This window comes from Amphiprion ocellaris, chromosome 7 (genome assembly GCF_022539595.1).
Source record: "Amphiprion ocellaris isolate individual 3 ecotype Okinawa chromosome 7, ASM2253959v1, whole genome shotgun sequence".
In the NCBI taxonomy this organism is placed as follows: Eukaryota; Metazoa; Chordata; class Actinopteri; family Pomacentridae; genus Amphiprion; species Amphiprion ocellaris.
Window position 1 is genome coordinate 17,616,980 of NC_072772.1, and position 24,683 is coordinate 17,641,662.

Sequence of the window (24,683 nt, forward strand, 5' to 3'; positions counted from 1 at the left end):
GAGCGAGGCACAGGGCTCAGGCTTCCTCCTGCTGAATCCATTCACAAGTACAGTGTTTGTATCGTATCTGTTAACAATATTATGTAAGAGTTCCCACACTGAGGCAGGGATACCACTTCCTTTTTTGAACAGATTCTGACTTACAGGAGCCCACAGTGTTCACAGCCTCTGTTTTCTATCAGTACATATTGTGTTACATACATTTTGCGATCTGTTTGAGTACAGTTAAATACCTCTTACCTGTTTATGTTCACACACACACACACACACACAGTCACATGTATTGTGTTATGTATTGTGTGTGTGAGGACAAGGGCCCTCTGTATGGTTACAGAAGCGAGGTCTCAGTTTCAGCTGAAATCCTCTCAGTCACAATGAAGGCTCTCCCCCTTTACTGGCTTTCTGGCGACTCCAGTCGACAAGAGAGCTCTTCTTCTGTTGTCAACACTGGAGGGGACTAATAAAGGTGATTTACACCGTTGGAGCCAGACGGGGTTTGTAACCATTATCCATCACCCAAAAACGTGAGAGTCCTGCGCTCCTTTCATTACTTTACTCAGCATGAGTAGTGGGTGAAAAGTTGCATCTGCTGCACTCCAGCATGTGTTTTAAAGGCCTCGCATACAGATACACTTTTCTCAGGGCTTGTCACAAACAAGTACAGCAGCATTACTCAGTAACAGCAGGGGATCTTTCGCTACACAATTAGAATAAAGCTGATGTTCCACCTTTAGAGTGCATTCATAACTGGTGTGTGAAAGTGTGGACAACCATCAATAATATACCAGTGAGGTGGCTTTTGATTCTCTTTCTTCTACTTTTCCTGCCAAGCCCATTTTTGTGTGTGTGTGTGTGTGTGTGTGTGTGTGTGTGTGTGTGCGTACACAAGTGAGCATGTAGGAATTTAGTATCTTTCCACATTACGGTGCCAGGTACAACCCACCCTAAGGTGTGGAATGCAGACTGAAATGAAAGAGTGAAATGAGGCAACATAGAGAACAAGTAGGAAAAAGAGCAACTTGTAGCACAGACAGGTATGATTTCTTCTTTGTACATAGTATTTCCCCTCCTTTTTCTATTAAACAAAGCCCACATTGGTATGTTAATTAGAGAAATGTTCTATCAGTGGTGCAAGAATGATCACGTTTTTAAATGAGTTGTGAACACAAGACGTTTGAGAACTTCTCCCAGGAGTTTAGTTCACATTACCAATAAAGGTGAAAGAAAGACAGACCGAGACACAAAAGGCTGATACACAAAAAGTCGTCTCTTCAATCACCTTCCATGTGTGACCTTGACAAGTTGTTTGGATCATAAAGTAAAATACTAGATTGTTCAGTTCCAGATACTTGTGACTGAATGTTTTGTGCCTTTGTTGACACTCTGTGATCTGGCAGTTGCAATTCACGTGTAAATGACAAACTGAGGCAAAATACTGTTGAAACTGAATTTGTTATTCTTAAAAAATATCAGGTTGTTCATAATGTTTTGTAAAAAAGATAATTCATTAAATGTGAACATTTTCAGAATGTACTTTTTTGAACTAAAACAAAGGGAAAAATTTGGAGTTGTGGTTATTTCTAGGTTATTATGCTCTAATTTTACTGGTGTGGCCCACTTGAGATCAAACTGGGCTTTATGTGGCCCCTGGACTAAAATGAGTTTGACATCCCTGCTCTAAGGAGAAAAGTGGACCCAAACCATGCCAGCAAAACGCCCCCACAGCCACCATCTCCCCTTTCTGTAGCAGTCGAGCATTGAGGTTTGTCCTATTATTCATCACCTGTGTGTATATTCTATATTCTCTCCTCCCTCCTTTCCTCTCATGAACTCGCTGCATGCAGCTGTGTTTCTGTTTGTTGATGATAGGTTTGCTGATGACAGCATAGTACCAGGCGAGATAAAAAAAAAGAAGAGAGAATTTGCTTAACATGCAAAGTGCTCTGTGTGTTGCATTGCATCCTGATCCATGCAGCATACAGCATCATTGGAGAAAATGGCCCATCTGCTTTCTCTACATTTAATGGCTGTTGAGAGTTGTTTTAGAAAACTGGAGGTCGTGCTGTTTCTGAACATCGGCACCAAAAAAAAAAGAAAAAAATCAAACATTTTCTTATGATTATAATAATACACCTTGAATATTTTCATTTCCACATTCACAGCTGATTATTGGAGTGGCTTAGATGTGAATGGTAATGTCTAAGTGCTACAAGAGATATTAAAGGAGGCTTAAACAAGATTATGAGCAGACTCCATTGTTGTTTTATCAGTTTAACACAAGTGACCTTTCTCTACAACAATATGTATTTACTGGGCTTGCGTAAACAGACTGTCTCTCACCCACCATGCCTCTCTTTTTAGTATTAGTCAGCCCTCCTTTGCCTCCATCTAAACACTCGAGCCCAGACACTCAAGGTCTGTCAGTCAGTAACTAATCCCACAGGGGCAGACTTTGATCCGTGCACACAAATAGGCTGACAAACCCAGTCACACACTTGTGAATATATTGAGTAACATATTCGTAGTCATGAACAATCAGCATTCAACAAACAAGCGAGCGCAGACTGAAGTCACAAAGGAATAAGCATATTGAACGTGCAACAAATTAAACCAAGATTCACTGCAGCAATGTTACAGGTAAACAAGCGTGGGGCTCTGCAGATCGACACACCATAAACACACAACTGAAGGTAGTGCATTAAAGATAATGATGCATTATAAATGCTGGATAACAAGCAGACTCTTACATAATAGATGAGTTCTATCAAATGGCTTCAAGTTGTGCGTGATTATTTGTTGCACGTGTTCACCCAGAACAACTTTGTGTGGTTAATATTTATCCGAGACGATGCAGTAGAGGTTTAAAGGCATTTTTATTAGAAAATGTTTTTCTTTTATAAAAGCTCTATAACAAATACATATACGGTGACATTTTTAAACAACATGATGAAATATTTCTGGCATTACCTAGAAAACTAGAAAACACAAAAAGTCTATAAACATACTGCTCAATATTAAAACACAGGTAAAAAGTCTGTCATGCAAGGACGAAAGACAGCAGTATGGTCATTTGTTAGTAGACGTGATGCATTCACAGGAGAGAAAAACAGGCTCTCAAGGACATTTTGCAATCAAAGGGTTTTCAGATCTGACTGTGTTGCTCCCACACGACATTCAGGGCAGGTGCCAGCATGCAGTTGTTTGCTCACTGATCAAGTATTTGGCCTTCAGACTAAATGGCAGCAACATCACATTTAGACTTCTTTTTTGGTCAAAGTAATCTGATGTGACATAGTGTAAGCACCTCGGCCTACATGTGCAGGATGGAAGTACTCACGGACAGGCAGTTATCACGATGACGTGCACAATGATTGAAATGCAAGACCTACGTTGTTCATAATGACTTTCAGCTGTAAAACATAGCTGTTGTATGACAGATGATCCCAGAGAAGCTAACAAGAAAAGAGTTTTAAAAAGCTGTAGGCACCCTTAGATATGTAAAAATATGTGTATGGCTCATCATGGCAGAAAACGCTGTCTTTATTCTATGTAGATACAGGCCAATAACGTCAATGGAATCGCTTGCTGCTGCTGATTTTAGCATTGACTTCCTATACTTTACAAGACTCATGTCTAAACCAAGAGACAACTACTGACCCCTTTTTCCCTTCAGAAAAGTCACTAAGCCAGGTTCAGGATTGCAGAGGCTCTCATTCAGCATTTCTTCCCTCATATGAATATTTCTGGACTCTCTGAAAAGTAAAGTTACTGTACTTTTGGTCCAGCTCTTCATCAGAGGCACTGTTGTAATCTCTTTGCTCTTGTTTGGAAAGTTTCAAACTTTTCCTCACATTCTTGAACAATGCGGTTGCCTTCGTCTCAGCAGCAGCTCTTTCTTCATCCAGCCTCCACTCAGCAGGATCCACAGGTGCCGTCTGGGCTTCCCTTCAGCAAGATCCCTGGGTGACTTCGCTTCAGTGTTTCCATCTCTCTGTTCTGATCCCACCTCTTCAGTCAGAGTCGTCACCATCGTCGTCATCATCTGAGCTGGGGCCCTCGTCCTCTGAGGAGCTCGAGCTCGGGGTGCTGGGGTCTGAAATCATGCCGTCTGAACTGTCAATCTCTATAGACGTCTCTGATAGGTAGAGGTGGATGGCCTTCGACGGGTGGCTGAGACACGTACAGACGGGACAAGGAGACATCCAGCAGGGGGAGGTAAGAGCGACATACCACACATACACACACGCATATGCATTCATGCATGACACATTCATGAATTATTGATGTACACGCATGTGCAAGAGTCACACACAGCAGGGGGAAGGACAAAGACAAGCAGACACAAACACAGCAGCAGGGACAAAGGGTTAGCATCAGACAGGGTTAAGTTGTCCCAAGCTGAGAGCAAAAGTTGGATCAAAATCTCTGTTTACTCATCAACATATGATTGAGGTAAAATTGTTTCCTTCCTTCACCAAGTTTTTCAATGAGAAATTCAGTTTGAAGTCTGAATAAATCTGATTGTGAAAGATGACAGCAAAAAGCTGTCAACAGTCCCTTCAGAGGCCTGACTTTTGTAGTATGACAACACATTTTTTAAATGATACATCAGTTACTGCACCTTTTACAGAAAGATCTGAAAACCCAAGAGAGAGTCGAGAAGTCACATGCCTAGGAGAAAGATGTTTTGTTTTTTTTACATATAAAAAATAGCCCATTGTTTGAAACAGACAATAGGTCATTAGAAATGTTTAAAAAATGGAAATTTGCCAATCTGATAGTAATTCAAAAGTGATATTGCTTTTAGTTGTGTTGGTCAAATTTGCACAAAAATACTGTCTAAAATGTCTGTTTCCAACAAGTGCTCACCACCAGGTTTTGTATTTCTTGATAGCACCCTGATTATTTCTGCAACAGTCACAAAATCAGTCAAAAAACAAGACAGAATCTCAGAAAAATACAGCAACATAATTTCAGTAGTGAAACAAAACAGAAATGCAAACCAGCATCCTCCTGCAGGTTTAAATGAACCACAGTGAATTGGATCAGACAGCCGGCACATATGAGCATTGAAATGAGGGTTGATAACAGCTTTGTGTGGGGTTTCATAATGTTTCCCATCATGCGGTGATTAAAAAAAAAATCAATAGAAGCTTAGAAAGTGCTCATTCATCGTTCCACTGTTTCTATTGTTGCCTGAAATAATATATCAAACATGTGTCTTGAACTTCATTGGTATGTTGGGGTTTAAAATGTATTAGTAGGGAAGTAAACAGCAGGAATATGCCATTGTTCTACTTCTAAATCATCAAAACATTTAATCTAAACAGGAAATGTTTTTGGAAGCCCATTTAGCCGAACATGAAAAGATGATGTGATAAAACAGTCGTTTCTCTCCAGAAATGAAAGGCGCATGGTGATATCATAGAAGCTACACAGCAGCCCGGCTCATGTTCAGTATCTATAGCTTTCTAAACAAAGGCACATTCTTCATTGATTTCTGCTTAATGACAGCTGCCCATTACTGGTCCAAATCTGGGATCCAAAGACTGCAGTTGGAGAGGAAGGAAGAAAGTGTAGCGTCCAGCAGGAAAAGAGCCCCAGGCCCCAAGAAGGAGCACCACATGCCCTGATCCCCAGAGTCAGACGGAGAGCGAGAGAGAAAGTGTGCGATTCTTCTGTTCCTCTCTCTATCCCCTTCTTCCTCTCCCTCTGTCTTTCTGTTGGTCTTACCACACAGTGGGGTCTTTTCTTTCTTTGCGGGGAGCCTCTTCGTTCCCCTCCATCTGTCTCTGTCTCCTCTTCTTGCACCTTCTGCAGGACACGATGATGATGAGGAGGATGACCACCACAGCGATGCCGCCCCCGATGGCCAGCGCCAGAAGGAGGAGTTCGGAGAAAGAAGCTGACAAGGAAACAGAGGGATGCAAAAGAGTGAGTGCACTTAATGGTAAAGACAAAATGCATCGCTGCTCGCACCCATTTTACTATATGTTTGTGGTTTTTGTTTTGTCTCCTGTGAGCTAATATGAAGCACATTTCCATTTTTATCAATGCTAGCATCATAGCTCTAGGAACGGCAAGGCTGGTTACTTTTTAGCCACACCAAAATATCTTAACAATCAATAAATATTTTATATTTAATATTCTTTTCAAAGATAATAGTGTTAAATTATCTTTTCTTTCCCTCATATTGACATCATCTACTGTACCGTATTAGATACTATACTGTGTGTGGATGGATGCGGAGACAGTAATAGAAATATCCAGAATATCTTTGAAAATAAAATGTGCTGACCTGTTGTGACGACACGGAGTTTTATCTGTCCAACGCTGCCGTGGACATCCGGCGGGTTCTTAACCTGGCAGATGTAAGTGCCGTTGTAGGTGAACTTCACCTCGCGAATTATGATCGAGGCGTCACGGCCCATGACATCACCAGCCCAAACGATTCGCTTCCTGAAGATGCCCTCTACAGGCGGATACGGCCGCTGCTGGAAGTGGAACACCTGCAAGTAGAATTTGAAGAGTGGATTTGGTTGAAGCAGCAATGACACTGACTGGTTGTATTGTCTCAAACTGAGGCTGCTCCTGCTGGTGAAGAAAGATTTATTTTATTCGAGCAGAGAAAGAAATGTATAAACCCAGACTTACAAAGACCTGCTGCTTCTTATTCTGTCTATTATGTGCACACACACACACACACACACAGGCTGTGTTGGACGCTCCATAGGGAGCCTGATGACTCACCGACTCCTCTCTGAGTTGTCTGAGGGGGTGGATGCTCCCTGACACAATGAAGCAGGTTTAAGGTTTAATCTCGCTTTTTCACAAGCAGACACACATGCACTCACCGACTCTTCTCGGCCGGGTCCGAGGGGCCTGAACGTCCAGGAGATGACGACCAGGTTGATGTTGATGGGAGACGAACTCTCAAACGTGCATTTCAGACGAACATCTGTCCCATTGACCGCCTCGACTTCCCCAGATGTGTATATACGCATCCCGCTGACCTGCAGCACACCTGCAACATGCATGAGACAAAAGGTGCAGCAGCAGGGTTAGCTTCAAAGACAGAATGCAGGGAATACAGAGAAAAATCAATGCAAATATACATATAGATAAAGAGTCTGTGAAAGGAAGCACAGACATATATATGCAAAAATACAATGTAGCATGGATTCACCCTCATCAGTGAATTGTTGCACCCAGTGACCCTGCCTCTGCCCACGCACTGCTACTGCGAGACATAACTTTAAGTTGTCATTATAACTTCTTTAATACAAGCCTATGTTACATGCTGAATTCCTACAGACTGCTTAAATTGTTAAAAGTGAGAGTCTACATCAGTGAAGTTCCTTAAAAAAAACCTGCTTCATTACAACCTAAAGTCCGACTGTGACACTTGGGCTACTCTCCCACTGCACCACTGCAGCTGAGGCAGGACTGAAATTGAGAGTCTGTTCTATATTACACGGATATGAACTATATCAATCTCTACAGTACGGCAGACCTATTAGATGTAAAATGAATGGACTGGGTGAGTGGAGAGGGATATTGCCAACGATTTGGCTCTTCCATATAATGATGGATGGAGCTCCGCGGAATGGAGTTAGTGCTATTACACATATACACTCCACACCCACACACACACACACAGACACACAGACACACACCAAGCATGAACAGTCCCAGGAATACACATGTTTAATGCTAAATTCCTGCCTGGCAGCCGGACAACATCACGTCAGGAACCGTCTGATTATGTCTCCTTCTCCTCAAGATCACAGAGTCTTGTACATCAAGGCAAATTCTTCTGTATTCCAAAGCTGCCCACTGAAAATGCGTGTGTGAGTCTCTGTGGAAGCTTATGTGCAGGCTGTCTAGTCAAAATCACCTGGCCTATTTATAGAGCGGACTCTATATGTTCTAATAATATCAGCAGCCATGTCTAGTCTTATTAAAAGCGAGGCACACAGCAGACTGCTCTTGTGCAGAGCTAGTAGTCAGAGTGAGCTCAGGGTAGCCAAGATCTGTCCTACAGTCATTAGCACACTTCATATGAGGGCCCTGCAGAACAAGCCAAACACTTGATTAGAGCTCTGACTATAAGAGACACTTCAGTCTGACATCAAAACCATGTGCGGTTCAGTAAATCACCTGAGTGTCTGTGTCATACCATGCTACACTTCTATAAATGAGACAATGGTTTTTGTTGATGTACTCAGCCACAGAGGCATCAAAATGTACAAGATGTAGTCTGCCAACTGGGAAAAGGTTACACTGTACCTACAGCAGCAGTTTGACAGTGCTTATTATATCTAACCAAGATTTCAGCCCTAAAAAGGTGGATTAAGTTCTATTCTGCAAATTATAATGAGGGTTCAGTAACCTGAGGTGGATTTTTTGACACTGAATGGTTAAAAAAAAAGGCTCCAGGCATGCAAATGAGAAAAGTCAAGACAAATTGAGCCATAGTGTTGCCTCTGCATTATTAGAACAGTGAGCATTAAAGGAGGAGCAAGCTGGGAAAATGTCAGCGGGGGCTTGGCTCCTTGAGTGGCATGTTCTGTTCCTTATCAGGCTGGAGAGAGTTTCCTGTGGGCCGGGATGAGAGAGCGGGGCAACCAGACGGCCCCCCTCACAGCATTAAACAGACGGGCCTCTCTCTCATCGCCGGGCCCTGACAGCGCTCTAACAGCCTAATGTGTTTTAAATGAGCCTGTTGAAACCTGGGAGCAGTGTGTACGAGTGAGCAATACAGGCAGAGGACACGCCGCAAAAAAACGTCCATCCTTGCAAATTGCTTAATGCTTAGCTGGATGGACTTCAAAGAAAACAAACCCTCCTGTGCGCCGCCGCTCTCTCGCTTCTTCCCCTACCTGGCTATGTGTATGGAAAGACTGAAGCTAGTGGATTAAACTGCCTGTGTTTGGGATATTCATTAGGCAGATAGCATCAGCGCTGGCTGTATCAGTGCAGGCAGTAATGACTCCCTCCCTGGCAGACTGCTTGTGTGTATGTATTAAATCTGAGGGAAAGGTCTAATGAACCATATTGCATGTGAAGGTTCACCAAGACAAAGTGAGGGAGTACAGGGAAGGAGGAGGAGTGGAAGCAAAAAGCTGCTATATAATCAGGTACATTTCTCACAAAATGTCTCATTTTAGATTACAAATACACGGTTTTCTTTGTTTGCCATGCAAGCAGCTTATTTTTTGGCACTGTCAGTCATTCAACAGGGTAATTACTCTGGTTGAGGCTGAAATATTTCTGGATAGATTGTTGTACTGTTGAATTCTAATGTTCATGGTCTCCATATGATGAATCCTAGGCATGTTTCATAAACTGGCATGATCGGTGAATTTTTTGGAAAAACTTGTTTTATTCTTGCCGCGACCATGAAGTCCATGCGGCTCCGTGCGGACAAATTACGTCATTTTAGCAGCCACGCCCCCTCACACGGATCTTCTCAAGCGCAAAATTTCCACGTCGCGCACCTCCAAGTTTTTCTAATTACGCGAATGGAGACACGTGGAAAGCTGGCGGAAGAACAGGAGCTCCTAGCAGCAGAAGTTCAGAAATACAGGCATTTATACAATTCATCACACTACGATCACCGTGACAACCGGGTTATGAACAATTCATGGTGTGAAATTAAAACTAACTGCTGAAATGCAACTATTCTTTAAAATGCCTTGTTGCAAACTTCTTCTACTCTAGTTTGGTACTAGAGTAGACTAGGTAGACGTATGTTTGCGATACACTGCCCCCTGTAGTTTGGGGGCAGCCGCCACAAGGAATATGAAGTCACACACGGTCTCTCGAGTGGACTTCCAAGCGTCTCATTTCCACGCGGCTCGTTCGTGTGGAAAGCATAACCCAGCCTTTACTCTGGTGATTCTTTAAGCTTTCATTTCGCATCACCAGACCAGCATTTTACTTACCCTAAAACTACGTGATCAGTTCTGTGTGTAACTTTTTACAAACATTGAATGTCACTAGAGCACCAGCATCTCAGGTCAAATCAAACAGGCACGTGGGCCACATCATCTTCTCAATTCCTTCACTTTCATTTACAGTGAGATTGTCCACCTGAGCCAATGAGAAATAATCCAGCCACGACTATTAGCATATACTAGCATTGCAAAATATATTGAATGGCTGTAATGACCTATTGTCAATTCGAGTACCATCTAAAGTCTTGTCTGCTCCACTCCATGTGTGTCTGTTTCCATGATCCATTGGAACGTGATGGACCCATAGACAAACTTGGATGACCTGAGGGAGTCCCATGTGTGGAAACAGCCACAGATGCTGGATCACACTTTTACTTTTAAAGTGCGGTGTGAGAGGTCGCTTTTGTTCTGTGTATGAATGCGGGTAGGGCTATCAGTTTCAAAGGGAGGGATTCACATGCAGTAACATGAACACACAACCGGACTGACTGCCAGGACATACAACAGAGAAGCTGAGCTTACAACACACACAGAGTGAGTGTGAGTTCAATTCAGTTTTATTTATATAGCACCATTTCACAACATATGTCATCCCATGCCACATATTTTAAGCAGAGAACTGAAAACCTAACAATACAAAGTTGTTTTTTGGATTCCCTATGAGCAAGGAACCAACAAAACCTTCCTTGTAAAGTAAACTATTACTCCATTTTATCTTTACATCATAGATGCTCATTTGCTGCTATATTTGTTCAAAATTCTACAGCACTTTTTAGCTTGAAGATGGAACATTTGCTAAATATTGCCATCATAATCATCTCTATGTCATGCTCAGTGCTATTCAGAAAATGTTAATGTCTGTAAACTAAGATGGTAATATGGTATTATACTTGATAAACATTATCATATTCACATTTGGATGGTGACATTAGCCGTTAGCCCAAAGCACCACAGTCGGGAAGCCATCATAGCTGCAGCCCATCCTGTTTACACTTAGAGGAAAAGGGGAAAATAACATCTAATAACGTTCACTACTCAGATATCAGCGTTCACAGTTAGACTCCTCTGTTTGTGCACATTTACTTCAGAGATCATAGCGTACATGGAAGATTTGCAGAGCAATGTAGTGTGATGTGCATCCCCCTCTACCGAATTGTTTTAAAAGCTCAAGCTGAAATGATTCATCATGCTTCAAATCTCAGCGGAGAGCACAGGTCCTCCAGGCCATGACACCTCATTTCACATTTCTGCCCTTAACCAAGTCTATTTACAGTACATGAATTTAAATAAGCATTGCTAATCTCCTTTGAATAACAAAAAAGTAGAATGCTTTCAACTGCGCCGTCCTTTGACGCAAGCTGAGCTGATTAGGAATTGAGGTTAATTGGGCCTTTTTGAAGGCAAAATGGATATTAGTGGAATGGCAGCCCTGTTAGGGCTACGTACAGTGCCTCAATTACTAAATTTTCCCTGCGGCGGAAAGTACATGATCACTATTTAATCGGTCATTAGCAGGCACTAATTGGCGAGGAGGATGCGTGCCATTACATGAGTAAAGACATTAGGAGCGCAGAACTTGAGTCATTTTGAGGAATAAACTAGATAAATAAGCAGAAATGAGTAACTGAGCTAAAGTGATAAACAACAGCAGGACGGTAGAGTAGACAAGTGAGTTTTGAGTGTGTGGATGGAGCGGATAACAAAATGATGGAAAATGTATTCTTCATAATTGCAGTCTGTAAGGACAAGATAAGATAAAACTGCCTGTTTGTTTGCTTGTTTGTGCGTCCATTCTTCTTCTCCAACACGCTTTTTTGTCCAGCCTAAGTCGCTCAGTTGTTTATGTCTGAACATCCTGTCCGGTCAGTGCTGACCACACCCAGCATCCAGAGACAGGGAGAGAGCTTTCACAGCTTATTTAGTCGGAGATATGTAGCCTACTGAGGCGTCCAGAGAAATGTATACATTTATACTGCTGTCATTTTTACTTATTTATTCATTTACCTCTTGCAGGAACTTGGAGAAGAAAATGAGAAGGAGCCAGTCTGAGGTACATTTACAAAGTACACATTTCATCTAAAAACTGTCGTGGAAGAAATATTCATATCATTATCTTTGGTGAAAGTACCAGCACAGCAACTAAAAAAAACAAAAAACATTCCAATCCTACTCACATAAAAGCATGTACCTATTAAATTAACAGAAAGTGTCGCTCAAGTAATAAAATAGTGTCAATTGAGTGGTTTGGTTGCAGAACATGTGTGCAAATGTCAGCAGTGACTCCCTGGTTTGATTCCTTGCTGAATGAACCCTCACTGCATGATGTTCTCCATTTGTTTCATTTTTTAAAATCAAAAAAAGGCAAAATGCCAAAAGAAAAATCTTTAAAGTAAATAAACTAATTGTCTCCCTTCGGCTGATATATTATTATATCTGACATCATTTGATTGTTAACACTTAGCAGCATGTTACTGTTGTAGCTGCTGGAAGTTTGAACTACTGCATATACAGTTTTATATCCAGAGACACCAGTTAAATCTAAGACGATTAATGGAAGAGGAAAGAAGAAAAACAAAACTCTGATACACAAATCTGCAGTTGCAAATAAGCTTTTTCTCTAATTTTGTGTGAGATAATGGATAGTTTTCACATTTATTGAAAAAATAAAACGTCAGAAATTTAGGAGAGAAACATCTGTTTGGTTGAGCTGTTAACAACTTATAAACATCTGAAATGTCACATTTTATGGCTTGTAAGAAGCCTAAAAGGTTGGAAACCACTGGTTTAATCTTTAACATGTTGTATTTTATAAGATTGTTTTATCATCCATTGTGTAAAATCTTCTTCCATTTACTGCAATGAAGTACCATTAAATGGAAACATTTCAACTACAAATATGACAAAATTGTACTTAAAGACAGAACTTGCGGAAACAGACTTAGTTACTTTTCACCACTGTATTTATAACACCCACGCTGGGAGTTAATTCCTTTGTGGAGGACTCTCAGATTGGCAAAACAAGAAGAAAACAGATCATATAAAGCATCAGTTAAACCTCTTTATTCAGATTTGGTCTCTACTCCATGTTTCACTCATTAAAGTGAATAAATACAGTGTCACATCTGAAGGAGATCTATTAAACTATTCACTGGTAATTAAAAAGACCAAATTACAGTCATTGAGCAAAGCGTGCTGACACTTGGATGCCTGAATGCCTTAACTTGAAACTGTTGTACCAGAAATGAAAGACTTTCCCGCATGAGATTCCATCTCAAGTCAACATCATATCAAACACAAATGTCTGGAGAGGGTGCATGCATGTGGGTGTTTATGCATATTTCTGTCAATGTAAACTCCAGATGTGTGAGTCCATGAACAGATATAGCACCAGGAATAGTTAGAACAGGTCGTAAAAAGTTATCCTCTATTGTTATGTGCGTGTGTCTGCATGAGTGTGTGTTATTGTCAGGGTCGTCATCTCTCAGGAGGGTTGCTTTTGGCACAAGTCCACACAGACACACACAAGCACCGTTAGATGTACTGGTGCTGGCAATAGTCCATAATGTATATCAATACGTCCAATATATCAAAATAAAATGAACTTGCTGAACCTTTAATGCATTTTATTCCACCTGCCAACACTACTTGGTACAAACTGCACCGGTCTGCTGGCCTGTCTGAAGCCAAGGAGGGCAAATACTTTCATCTGCTGAAAAATAATCAAACCAAGCCCACTCGAGTGTGATTAGGTTTGCTTGACTTGGCGGTCATCCCAAGATTGTATAAAAGCCTTCCAAAGAAGCAGAAAAATATCAAGTAGTCTTCGACCTGCCTGTATAATATTTCATCCAGTGTCAAAGAGTCTGGGCAAGTTCTAAAGTGCATAACCTCCATGCTGAGATGCTTTACAACGCCTTTAGTCTCACATTGCCAAATGCATTTCCTATCTTGGTGCAGAAAGAACGGTGTGGCAGAAGTCATTTTTATTCTGCTATAGCTGAAAGAAGCATTCTGTTCTCTTTTTGTACTTGGAACTGGTTGTCCACTCAGTCCTGCCCTCCAAGTAAATGCTGCTATACATGTAAAAGCTGGCACAAATGCAGTTCGGAATGGTTTGGAAGTTTATAAGGCAACAATTTCATGTTCTAACCTTTGCATTGGATGTGAATTTTTCTTAGACTGTGGACTACATAAAAGATGGACATAGCTTCTGGGCCTTAAACTTGCATTCTCTCTGTTGGCCAACAGGGGGCGACTCCTCGGTGGCAAAAAGAAAAGCAGTTGTATAGAAATCTATGAGAAAATTACCTTTCTTCTCATTGCATTTGTTACCTAAGTGAACATGTTATTAATTCTAGTTTCAAATCGCCTTCAACACAGCATGATGCTAATTTTGAAAATGACTGTCCCATTTAGAGTGATTGAGATGATGAAACAGGGTATGCCTTAGGGAGTGGCTACCTTTTGCTTGACAAGTTGCTACAGTGTGACAGTGCAAAGCATCCCTGAGTTCTCAGATCGTCCTCTTTATTCTCACATCCAGCTTTAAAAGACAGTGACAGCAAAAAGGCCAAACTCCAATAATTTACCACATAAGTCACAACGGCAATCTTACGAGGACAGATGTAGCTACATTTCCTTATCACTTTCAGGGCAGCACAAGTCTAAACTGCATGCCGTCACATTAATTTATGAAATACCTGCAGCATCAGACAGCAGTAGAATATCCCTATAAGCATCACCAAAGTGAGAGATTTGTTCTCATTTCCACACAGAGCAACAGCAGCCACTAACTTACTGTAAATTATCCCTGACAGGATGTGTACTTTTCTTCACCTCAAAGTCACAGTTTATAAGCTGTAGGTAAATTATTTGGTACATAGATAGATTTAAATTCTTTAGTTTTAAATTTATTAGTGTACTATAATGTGTTATGTCACTTAATGTACTGTCAGTCTCTCATGTATAGCAACTGTCGTGTGCTAACATTAAAAGTGAGCCATGTCTTAATGTCAGAATGCAGTGATCTCAATGGATTGATGAAGCCTTAGATAATCCACATCATAAAAGGTCCTACCCTTCTAGTGAGTGTTGCTTTGCATGTCAGAACAATGTATAAATGTTTAAAGGACAGTAAGGCTCAGATTTCTCATGCCAGCTATTGTATTGGATGTCAATTTCTCATATAAATTGCTTCACTTTTTCAGGAAAATCAAAGAAAGAATTGCTCTTGGGTTGGTAAAGGATTTCAAAAAATGCTGAATAAAGAATAAAAAGCTGCACCCCTCATCTAAAGCATACATATTGTCGAAAAAACTTGTGTTCCATGGCTGGACTTTTAGTCATCAAATTTCATTGAATGGGGTTTTTTTTTTTTTGTACTTCTGAAACAAAACCCAGAAGTTTTGGTCTATTTTTATGAACTGGTTAAACAATACGCTCTGACAGTGTTCTGCCAAGGCTGAAAATCATGCACAGTATGTTCTGCACCAAACAATAAACACTTACCTTCCCTCTTCCTCGACTGGCTTTTCACCACACCTCACTAAATCTCTGCTAACTAACAGACCAGCAAACAAACACTCTCATCAGACTGAATCATTCACCCTAGTTACCATTACCAAGGGAAGCATTGCAAAACTTTTGCATTTCCAGGCCTTTCTGGGTGTGTTTCACACTGCAGAGAGGAACGCTTGGTATATAGAACGCTTGTCATAACTGCTCAGCAAACATTCTCTGGTATTCTAAATATTTTCATTGAATATCTATAAAAACAATCCGCAGAGTGAACAAACCGTGTTTTCATGTCGCCTGTTCGTGAGCTTCGGGGCTCGTTGGTGCAGTTGCTCGTGAATATGCAGATTGGTGAACAGCAAAGGGAACAGAGTGAAAAGCATCCACGATCAGATAGCACAATACATCATCTCATCTGAGGGTAACATGGGGATACCCGCACAGTTAGCAGTCAATGTTTAAGAGGTGTTTTCTTTCCTGTGTGCCCTGCAGACCTGCATGCTGTTATCATTTACAAAGAGGATATGAAGTCCTCTTCTACTTTAAGAGTGGGGAGGAAACACTGCAGGAGAAATCAAGCAGCTGGCACAAAACTCCGAATCAGGGAATTGGTTTCATTACATTATTTCCTCGACGGTGTGTGTTTGTGCCTTTCCTCTCTTCATTATGACTGAGAAACAAAGGGACCACCGGAGGAAACCCGATTCTCTGTTGCGCCGGTTTTAGAGGAAACACTTAGGACAGGACCAAACACACAAAGAGCTCAGTGATTACAAAGAGCCTCTTCTCCTCTTTGTGAGAGGTTTCACAAACCCAGGTTAGTTTTCTCTGTCTTTAACAAGGCTTGTCTTTCATGAAGGGCTGGGCTGAGGGCTGGGAATAGCAGGTTCAGGTAACGGTGTGCTAGCGGAGGAGCAGGACTCCGAGTTGTGGGAGAGGGTGAGTGTTGAGTGGTGTAATGGGAGGGAACCCCTGAGATTGACACAACTGTGTGTAACTTACTCAAGTGAACATTTTCTCTGGACAGATTTCCGTTCTTTTATTCAGTCCTGAACATGAAGTCGTGCCAAAATCAGCAAATGCATAGCCAGGGGTATGCATTCTGGACTTATGTTTCATGGTTTGTACCAGTGAAGTGAACTCTTATTGCTACAGCACACAATAATATTTGGAATAATAATAACACTGTCTGTATCTTTGTGGCAGTCGGTATCTATCTTGTTTCAGCACAAGTATCTACATACACAAACTCAAGCTTTTTTAAGGAGTGATTTTCGACGTTTACTGTCAAAGAACTTGACCTCAACCCCATCCAGCACCTTCTGAGATGGACTTTGAATGCTGACCATGAGCCAGGCATCATCACCGGACCTCATTAACACCGTGTTGGGAACGAATCCCCACAGCCAGCTTCCAACATCTTGTGAATCCACATACTTTAGGCCATGTTGTGTATGATAACAGCTCACTTGAAGGCTTTCTGCAGGCGATGATGCTTTCTTTTATCTATTATGACTATTCTTAATATCCCTGCCTACTACTCCAAGTAAAGCTGAAGTATGAAATGTATCATTAATAGAGGGACATAGCAGACACCAGATGTTTGGAACTGCAAATCTAAAAGCTTACATTAATTTTTTGTTCGAGAGGTTTGTTCCTTGTTTATAAAAATGAGGTAAATCCTACTTCTTTCTATGAAAATGTCACAAAGTGCTGTTTTGATACCGCATTACCTACTCTTGCTCTAAAACCCCACAGCTGTATGAACTATGCCGAACTAATGTGTCTGAGAAGTCTGTAAAGGTCAGTTCAAACAGAGACCAAGCATCAATCTCGTTTTGAACACTTTCTTCCTCTCCGTCTTTTCCCTCTCCTCCTGCTTCCTCCAGGCCAATTGTAATTCATCAGGCGATGGTGTCCAGAGGAAACGTGAAGTGGGTGAGTGAGGATAAGAGTTTAATCCATCAAACCTCTTCCACTCCCACCACGCGGCTGACTCAACAACTTCACCTTGGGATTACAAACGCCTGAGGGTGGGGGTGAGGGAGTCCGATGCATACGCTTCGATCCATCTCACCCACAGCCCACAGGTTTCTGTTGGACAGACAATCCAGCCCTCTAAAGACAGCCCTGAGTTTCACTTATTTACTATGAAGCCTGGTGTGTTTTGTGTGCAGCAGTGGTATGAGTCAGTGGAACCAGTCCCACTGCAGCTTCCACCTCTGCTCCTTAGCAGATGAATAAGTGAGCCAATGACAATATACAGTGTACAGACATCAGGAACCACACTGTGGAGGAGGTACAGACCTCTGCTCTTTGCTTTTCCGCCTTAAAGGGGCACATAGCAATTTCAAAAATGAAGATTGGTTTGCTTGTCGCAAAGAGAACTGCTCTGTGGAATCACTTTCATATTATGGTTTGGCTCCAACTGCACTGTAAATCATTGTGAGTTCATTCAGCTTAGAAACCTGAGTCCCCCTGCTGCCTTCAAATATGAGACGACTGCAGTTTGGCTGCCTAATTAATTTAAAGTCATCTCATGAGTTGTGAGAGTGTAAAACCAGCTTTAAGTAAACTTTAGATATCAGTTTGAATCAACAAATCACATTGTCACAGACAGACTTGTTCTTTTCATACAGAACTTAAAGCCTCAACTGTTGAAGCCATTTTTACCAGTCAGTACAAAGACAATTTGTGAGGCTGCTCCCAGTTACAATGAGATAAATTATGATTGTAGAGGTGTAGAGTCTGAATTTTATACCAACCTTTGTAATGGATGGAACTGTTATAATAACACAAAGGACATAACAACAAGAACTTCATTTACCAGCGGCACACAGCAAGTTTCCACCATTTCTGTTTTCTTTATCTACAAACATTGCATCCTGGGAAGGATCCTGCTTATATGCTACATTTGTTTCTTATACACTTAATTAAATCATTTAAATAAACTCTCAGATGTTCATTTATTTAGGTCAACAGTTTAAATCAAAATGGCTCAGCTTATAACTTTATGTTTTTAAATTCGAAAGTGGTCTTAAAATCTAAAAAAAGGAACGATTTATGTTCAATTAGGTACAAATGAGCAAAACTCATATATTTACATTAAGTAAACTTATAAAGATGGTTAAATTCCTTTATGATGTTTTACATCGTGGCTTTTTAAAGTGAGTCTATGTAACTTTAGAAAAAAGGCTTTCTTCCTCTGAGTTGAAAAGTTGAAATAATAAGCAATTAAACCTACTTGAGTGTGTATATACTCAGGGATTTAGCGTCTACTGATGTACTCGGCCTAGTATGAATAATATAACTTGGAATAGAGCTACATCACTGACTATGAAACTCTTCTCGTACTAGTGTTACAAAAGGGTTTAGCATTTAGCGTTATCCTATAATTGTCATATATTCAGCAAGAATTACAAATCCTTTCTTTCAAACAGCAATTTTCTCAACTTTGGCTCTGTGTTTCAAACTTAGGAGGAAAGTCTCACAGATATGGCAGGAAAAATATGACAAAAGACTGAGAATTGAACAATCTAGTTTTGTAGAGAGAGTGAGTTAAAAGTGAAGATATCTCAAAGACGACTGTAAATAATGGATCTTACAAATGTAACAGCACCTTTGTGACTTGTCCTTCACCTGCTCCATCTGCCTTTTCTCTTTCATCCACTTTAACTGTTGAGGACAGTCTCATACAATTGGTGCACAAAAGCATATTGATAGCAGTTCCTGGGTTTTAAATAGCAAAGGCTGGATATACTGAAGTACAAACTGTCCTAGAGTAACTCTCCTGGCCTGAGAAATTCTACTATCATGGCTGCGCTGCATTACAATTACAATCATTCAACTATTGACTGGCGATGATAAATTTCACGTCTTTCTCCAAAACAGATGACTCAGAAACAGCTGCTGGCATTTTGTAGACTCTAGTGAGTAATGCTATATTCCATAAACCTGCTGAAGGTTTTGTTGTAACTTGTAGACCTACTTGTTTACCGAAACGATAAATAGTTTGGATCATGAGCGACCAGCCAACAGAGAGCATGTAAGAAAGTGACTACCCAAACACAAACCCATTCTCACAAATATGCAGTATTTGCATTTGCACAAGATGCTGAAGAACTCTGACCGTGTGTGTGTGTGTGTGTGTGTGTGTGTGTGTGTGTGTGCAAGGACCATTAAACCGTGGGTGAACCTGAAAATACAAATACGACCTTCTGGCTGATAAATGAAGTTGAAATCCCTGTTTACATTTGGAGCCGAGCACAGTTTTATCACGGGGAGTGCCTCGCCATCAACCTCACATGCTTTTCTAAAGCCCTCTGTGTTGGGGATTGGTGTGTCCTTGCATATGAACGTGTCATTGTCAAGTTAACACACCCCAAGGCAATCCCATCAACCCGGCACAAAGGCCAGACGTCCTCGGAGGTGTGTCAAAACAGTGCAGCACGTCAAAAACCACAGCAGCGCTTTGTTACACTGACCTATTATTGTGGAGAGATTAGAGACGCTGTGGCAAAGATGCTACTGTTAGATCCCAATAAACAGAAACAGGAAGCTGCGGTTTCACTGTAAATCTGAGTCAGCTGAAGCCCAAACAACCAGTGTTAGCGCTTAGTGTGCCGCAGTCACTAGCAGTCATTTGTTCATATGCGAGAGTGCATGTGTTTGTTAAACCTGTAAGTCAGGACAGGCTGGCACACGTCACGCTCGGAGCATTTCTTGCTTCTGGTTAGGTAAGACAAAGTTAGACTAGAGGAATTAAAGTAAAGCACTGAAACAAGAAAGAGACAGGTACAGTCAATAGAAGGGGATGAAAAGTGTTGTTAAAAGACTTTTAGTCTGCTATCTGTATTTGGACAGGATAAAGGGAAAATTAGAGAAATCTAGTTTGTTTTTGGTTTAGTTTAGCTTTTTCTTTTTGCTGATTAGTTAAGTCACATTGCTGGCTTTGAATCCATGTGCTCAAACACAGGAAAAAACACAACGAAACTACATTATTTTTCCATTTTTAAAAAATGCATGAAAATGACTAGTACAGAACAATAGGGAATCAACAGATTTTTTCTGTTTACTGTGACATTTTCTCACAAACTTACAGTGTATAAAGGAGGTCTGGTAGGCACATTAACATTACCGCTTAGAGTTCAGACATCACCATTTTCTTTTAAATATTTCATTGGTTGCTGTATCTTTAGATCTTGTCTTCTGTATAATTTAAGTCTATTAATTAATTAGCAGTTTGACTTCTCTGAATAGGGTCAGTGGAGAAAGAGAGTTTCATTAAAGGCTGGAGAAGTAGGTGAACCTAAGAAGCAACCTCCTGGGTTGAAAAATTAAGCAAATGCGGAGTTACAAAAAAATTGCAGCTCTATGAATGACCACTCAAGGGTCAGTCCGAATACGAACCCCACGTTAAAGTTTTTAGCTGTACAGCGAAAATAAATGTGTGTACACAAAGACCTCGTACAAAAATGGTTTTGATCTCTATAGCTAATATCCTCACTCATATCAACTGTACATGGGAGGAGCTTTTCTATAACTCAGATGTTTCAGCTGTATTAAGGTTTAAAGTTATGCATAACTAAAGCTGTGGCCACTTTGAGTGACAGTGGAGTGCTGTCACAGGACAGTTTGAAGCCCAGAAATATTTGGATGGCTCATCTCAATTCCATTTACACTCCACCTCTTTGTTAATTATTGGATTAGCAGGGAATTAGGAGGAGTCAAGATACCAATGACTGGAGCCACTGAGCTTCCAAACTGGTCTTCAGTAAATCTACCAGTGACGTCACAGAGGTTTAATGAGGCCATTAACAGCATAACACTCAGTGTGTGTTGTGCAGATTTCACTGTTTGAATATTTGTCTTGCAAAGTCTTCCTGTATCAAAATCTAGATTTGAAACCATTATTGCTTCCACGATGCTTATTTCTAGAAGCCAAATCAGAAGAGTGATAAGAAGCACAACAGATACCTACAACCAGTGTTTGCCCAAAGGCTCCATATCAAGCCATTACCTCAATCTTTTTCTTAAATCTAAATGAACATTTTGATTCAGGAGTTGGCCCAAAAAACAGCAGTTTGTTTGGGAACTTCTCAGTAAGCATGCTTTTGGTGAGACAGGATGTTTTTATTCTCACTGCTATGGTGGCTGACTGTTCTGTGCCTCATGAGCACAAGAGCATCTATCGCAAATATGTGAGAAAAAAAAAAACAAATTTGATAATAATCACATCACTTCCAGAAAGCGATTTCATTCTGGGGATGTGGGAAGCAAAAAAAACAATGCTCCCAAAAGTATCTTGACACAAATTATGATTTACAGTATTTTAAGAAAAACTCCTGCCAAACACATTTTACAAATACACAAAGGGGGGAGCGCATTTATCTCCGAGAGCAGTGATGGATTCTCACCACTGCAGCTCCTGCTGTGATCATGTTCAGAGCAGTGGAAGCAAGAGGAGATTATTCTGTTTGTTGTATCATATCTCCTTAAAAATAGGCTCTTTGCGGCAAGTTTGCAAATGAGTACGAAGTGTCTTTGATCAGTGCAATGCGTGTCAAAACAGCAGCGGGCTGATGGGTAAATGTGTGCAAATATGCTCTGTGCTGCTTTAATGTCAGTGTGCATCTACCTAATTGGAGCAGTGATGGGTGCGAGAGAAATGTCAATTCAGTTTGCACACATGATTGTGATTTTATAACATACATGTCCTCTGAAAATGGGGTGTATTTCCTGGCTTGTTTCTTCATGCTTTGCTATTTTGTCATCTCAATAAAGCCAAAGGCAATGGAAGCAATTACAGCAAGACAGACATGAGAACTGAGATGCTGCTGAGCTGTAATCAGTTCCAACATGCTTTTCTTCATCCACATGCTGTTATTTGATTATCTCTCCCTCTATATCCACAGTATATTTATCCATCCTCCTGCTCTGTCTGTGTCAGCCCTTCACTGTGTTGTGACTGATCTGCAGGCACATGCTCACTGTAAACACAAGCAGCTTGCTACTACACTGAATCCCAACATGGTGCTTTGGCAGTGGATGGACATGTTCAATCAATATAATCCACTTAACAGGGATGGACGCAGATTACTTCAAGGTTAAACAACCTGGCGTCTTCTGAATGAATTGCCATTGATACGCCAATTCATGATATTAAACCACGTTCCATTAGCGGCGCCATTACAGTCAGCGGATGTAGCTCTACTACTGTTTGTGCGTCTGACAAGTTGTTATGATCCAGATTACATATCCTGGACGCCCCCTGAACGGGAAGCAGGTGGACTTATCTGCGTCCAGCGGGCCACTTCACGGTCCCTGTGAACGTAAGCACGGATGCGCATTAATGTGCAGGAAAGGAGGTTGAATATAACCAGAAAAAAAACAATGCGGCGGGAGTTTGATGCCGACAATTACTGTACAGTCATTATCTTGTCAAAAGTGGCCCCCACTATGGCTGTTTTATAGCCTTTACAGGAATTCTTGAGCGACCCACCCGGTGCCACTGTGACAAGTTCTCCACTTCCCAATGACGCACGACAGCGATCTGAGATGGAGGTTAAAGGGTCCCCGCGGAGCTTTCACTAATGGACAGAGAAGCGGGGTTTTCTTTGAAACTCGAGCACTGAAAACTACTCTGTCTTAATGGTCATCCTGTTATGTCCTAAGATCACTCCTGGGATATCACACTATGTAAACTTTTGGAAAAAATCCATGCGCAAAGCAAGACGCACAGAGTTCATGGATATATGACCTCTACTTTAAGAATGTGTGTTTAGAGGCTGATATATCACTGGATGAACACGCCACAATCAAAACAATGTCTCATTTAATAAATATATAGATGTATAAAATTTCAAAACATTAAAAAATAACTTGGATAAACCACAAAAAGTGTTGATGAGCGTGATCATTTATATTAAATCCAAAAAAAACTCTCAGATTATCAGCTCTCTCGCTCTGTCCCACACACACACACAAACGCGCACACACACACAATTTGATCTCACCTGAAGCTGCGAGTCCAGCCAGGACGGTGAGGAAATGGAAACCTTTTACGCACATTGGATGGACGGACGGCAGGCTGTCCGATGAGCGAGAGACCGGGAGTCACCGAGACTCCTCCGCCGACTCACAGAGACGGTAAAACCGGCCGACAAGTCTGTGGATCTCCTTCAGTGGAGGGATGAAAACATGAAGTCACGGTGAGCCCTCTCCTGCACCTTGTCTCTCCAAAGACGTGTCCCAACTCGCCGCTGCCCTCATACATTTCATTTCAGCACCCTCCCACCACATTTTCGGGCGGAGTAACAAAGTCATCCACTTTCCTCGCCGCCCTCTTATCGCTCTCTCACATGTTCAACCCAAAGCCGACGAATTGTTGATGCTCGCCCGACCTGTTCTCCTGCTACAGTGCGGTGCCATTCCTCGGCTGTTGCGCAAACGCATGACCTGAGATGCTAATCTGTCGGCCATTAGACAGTGTATGGAAATGTCGTGCGTAATTTGGTAATAAACTCGTCTTAAAATATGACCTGATGTTTCATTATACAATAAAACAGCATGAAGTAGCCTTCACTATGTGGTCATGGGCTTCTGTGCGCTACGACGCGTTAAGTGAGACACTAAAGGATTTAAATGACTCCTGGTGTCATTTAATTCATTCATTCTTTATCATTGGAGTTGATGTTTAATTTTCACTGAGAGATAAAAACCTCTTAGCTCATTTTTTCCACTTAATTGGCTTGATTTAACCCATTAAATTCATACATATCACATAAAAGTCAGTTAGTTGAGGCAAATCATTTTCCAGATACATTTGATTAAATGGTTGAAAGATAATTCCACTTTACTTGTTAAGAAAAATCACACATTTTGTACTGATATAAAGCGAATTAATGACCATCAACTCATCAAAAATCCTCTCACATGTAGCTGGGCCACTCTGTCTTTACAGTGCAAACAAACAGGGAGATGTTAATGGGCTGGTTCTTCTCGCCTTTGATGGGAGAGCAGCAGCAGGCTGCACAGATTTTCCAGTGTGAAACTGGCTTTTTGCTGAGCTGAACCACTTGGGGGCAGAGCAGCACTTTGATGTGCCTCAGCAGGCTGAAGAAGATCAGAAAGGCTGGTGTTCAAACCTCCACATTTTTATGGCTGATGTACCAGTATGTTTTATTGAAGATGGATGGGGGTTAAATCCTA

General features: G+C 41.2%; 1 protein-coding gene and 1 long non-coding RNA gene across 2 annotated transcripts; both read right to left on the minus strand.

Annotated features, from left to right (window-relative positions):
* Positions 1-2,854: 2,854 nt before the first annotated feature.
* Positions 2,855-23,758, minus strand: LOC111574542 (myelin protein zero-like protein 2). Its single transcript, XM_023279190.3, has 5 exons — positions 23,489-23,758; positions 6,855-7,024; positions 6,299-6,509; positions 5,734-5,905; positions 2,855-4,170 (listed from the first exon to the last, which is right to left on the minus strand). Exons 1-5 carry the CDS (start codon positions 23,541-23,543, stop codon positions 4,011-4,013), a joined length of 768 nt encoding a protein of 255 aa, XP_023134958.1. The 5' UTR covers positions 23,544-23,758; the 3' UTR covers positions 2,855-4,010.
* LOC129349312 (uncharacterized) lies at positions 9,199-23,420 on the minus strand. Its single transcript, XR_008602280.1, has 2 exons — positions 22,975-23,420; positions 9,199-22,796 (listed from the first exon to the last, which is right to left on the minus strand). It is a non-coding gene; the product is annotated as an uncharacterized LOC129349312 (long non-coding RNA).
* Positions 23,759-24,683: the final 925 nt, after the last annotated feature.

Bases quoted from the DNA above. Each gene is read 5' to 3' on its own strand.
- LOC111574542 (XM_023279190.3), bottom strand. From the start codon at position 23,543: ATGTGCGTAAAAGGTTTCCATTTCCTCACCGTCCTGGCTGGACTCGCA. The intron at 7,025-23,488 runs GTGAGATCAAAT...TGCATGTTGCAG, and splicing joins GGCTGGACTCGCAGCTTCAG to GTGTGCTGCAGGTCAGCGGG. The intron at 6,510-6,854 runs GTGAGTGCATGT...TTCTACTTGCAG, and splicing joins GACCCGGCCGAGAAGAGTCG to GTGTTCCACTTCCAGCAGCG.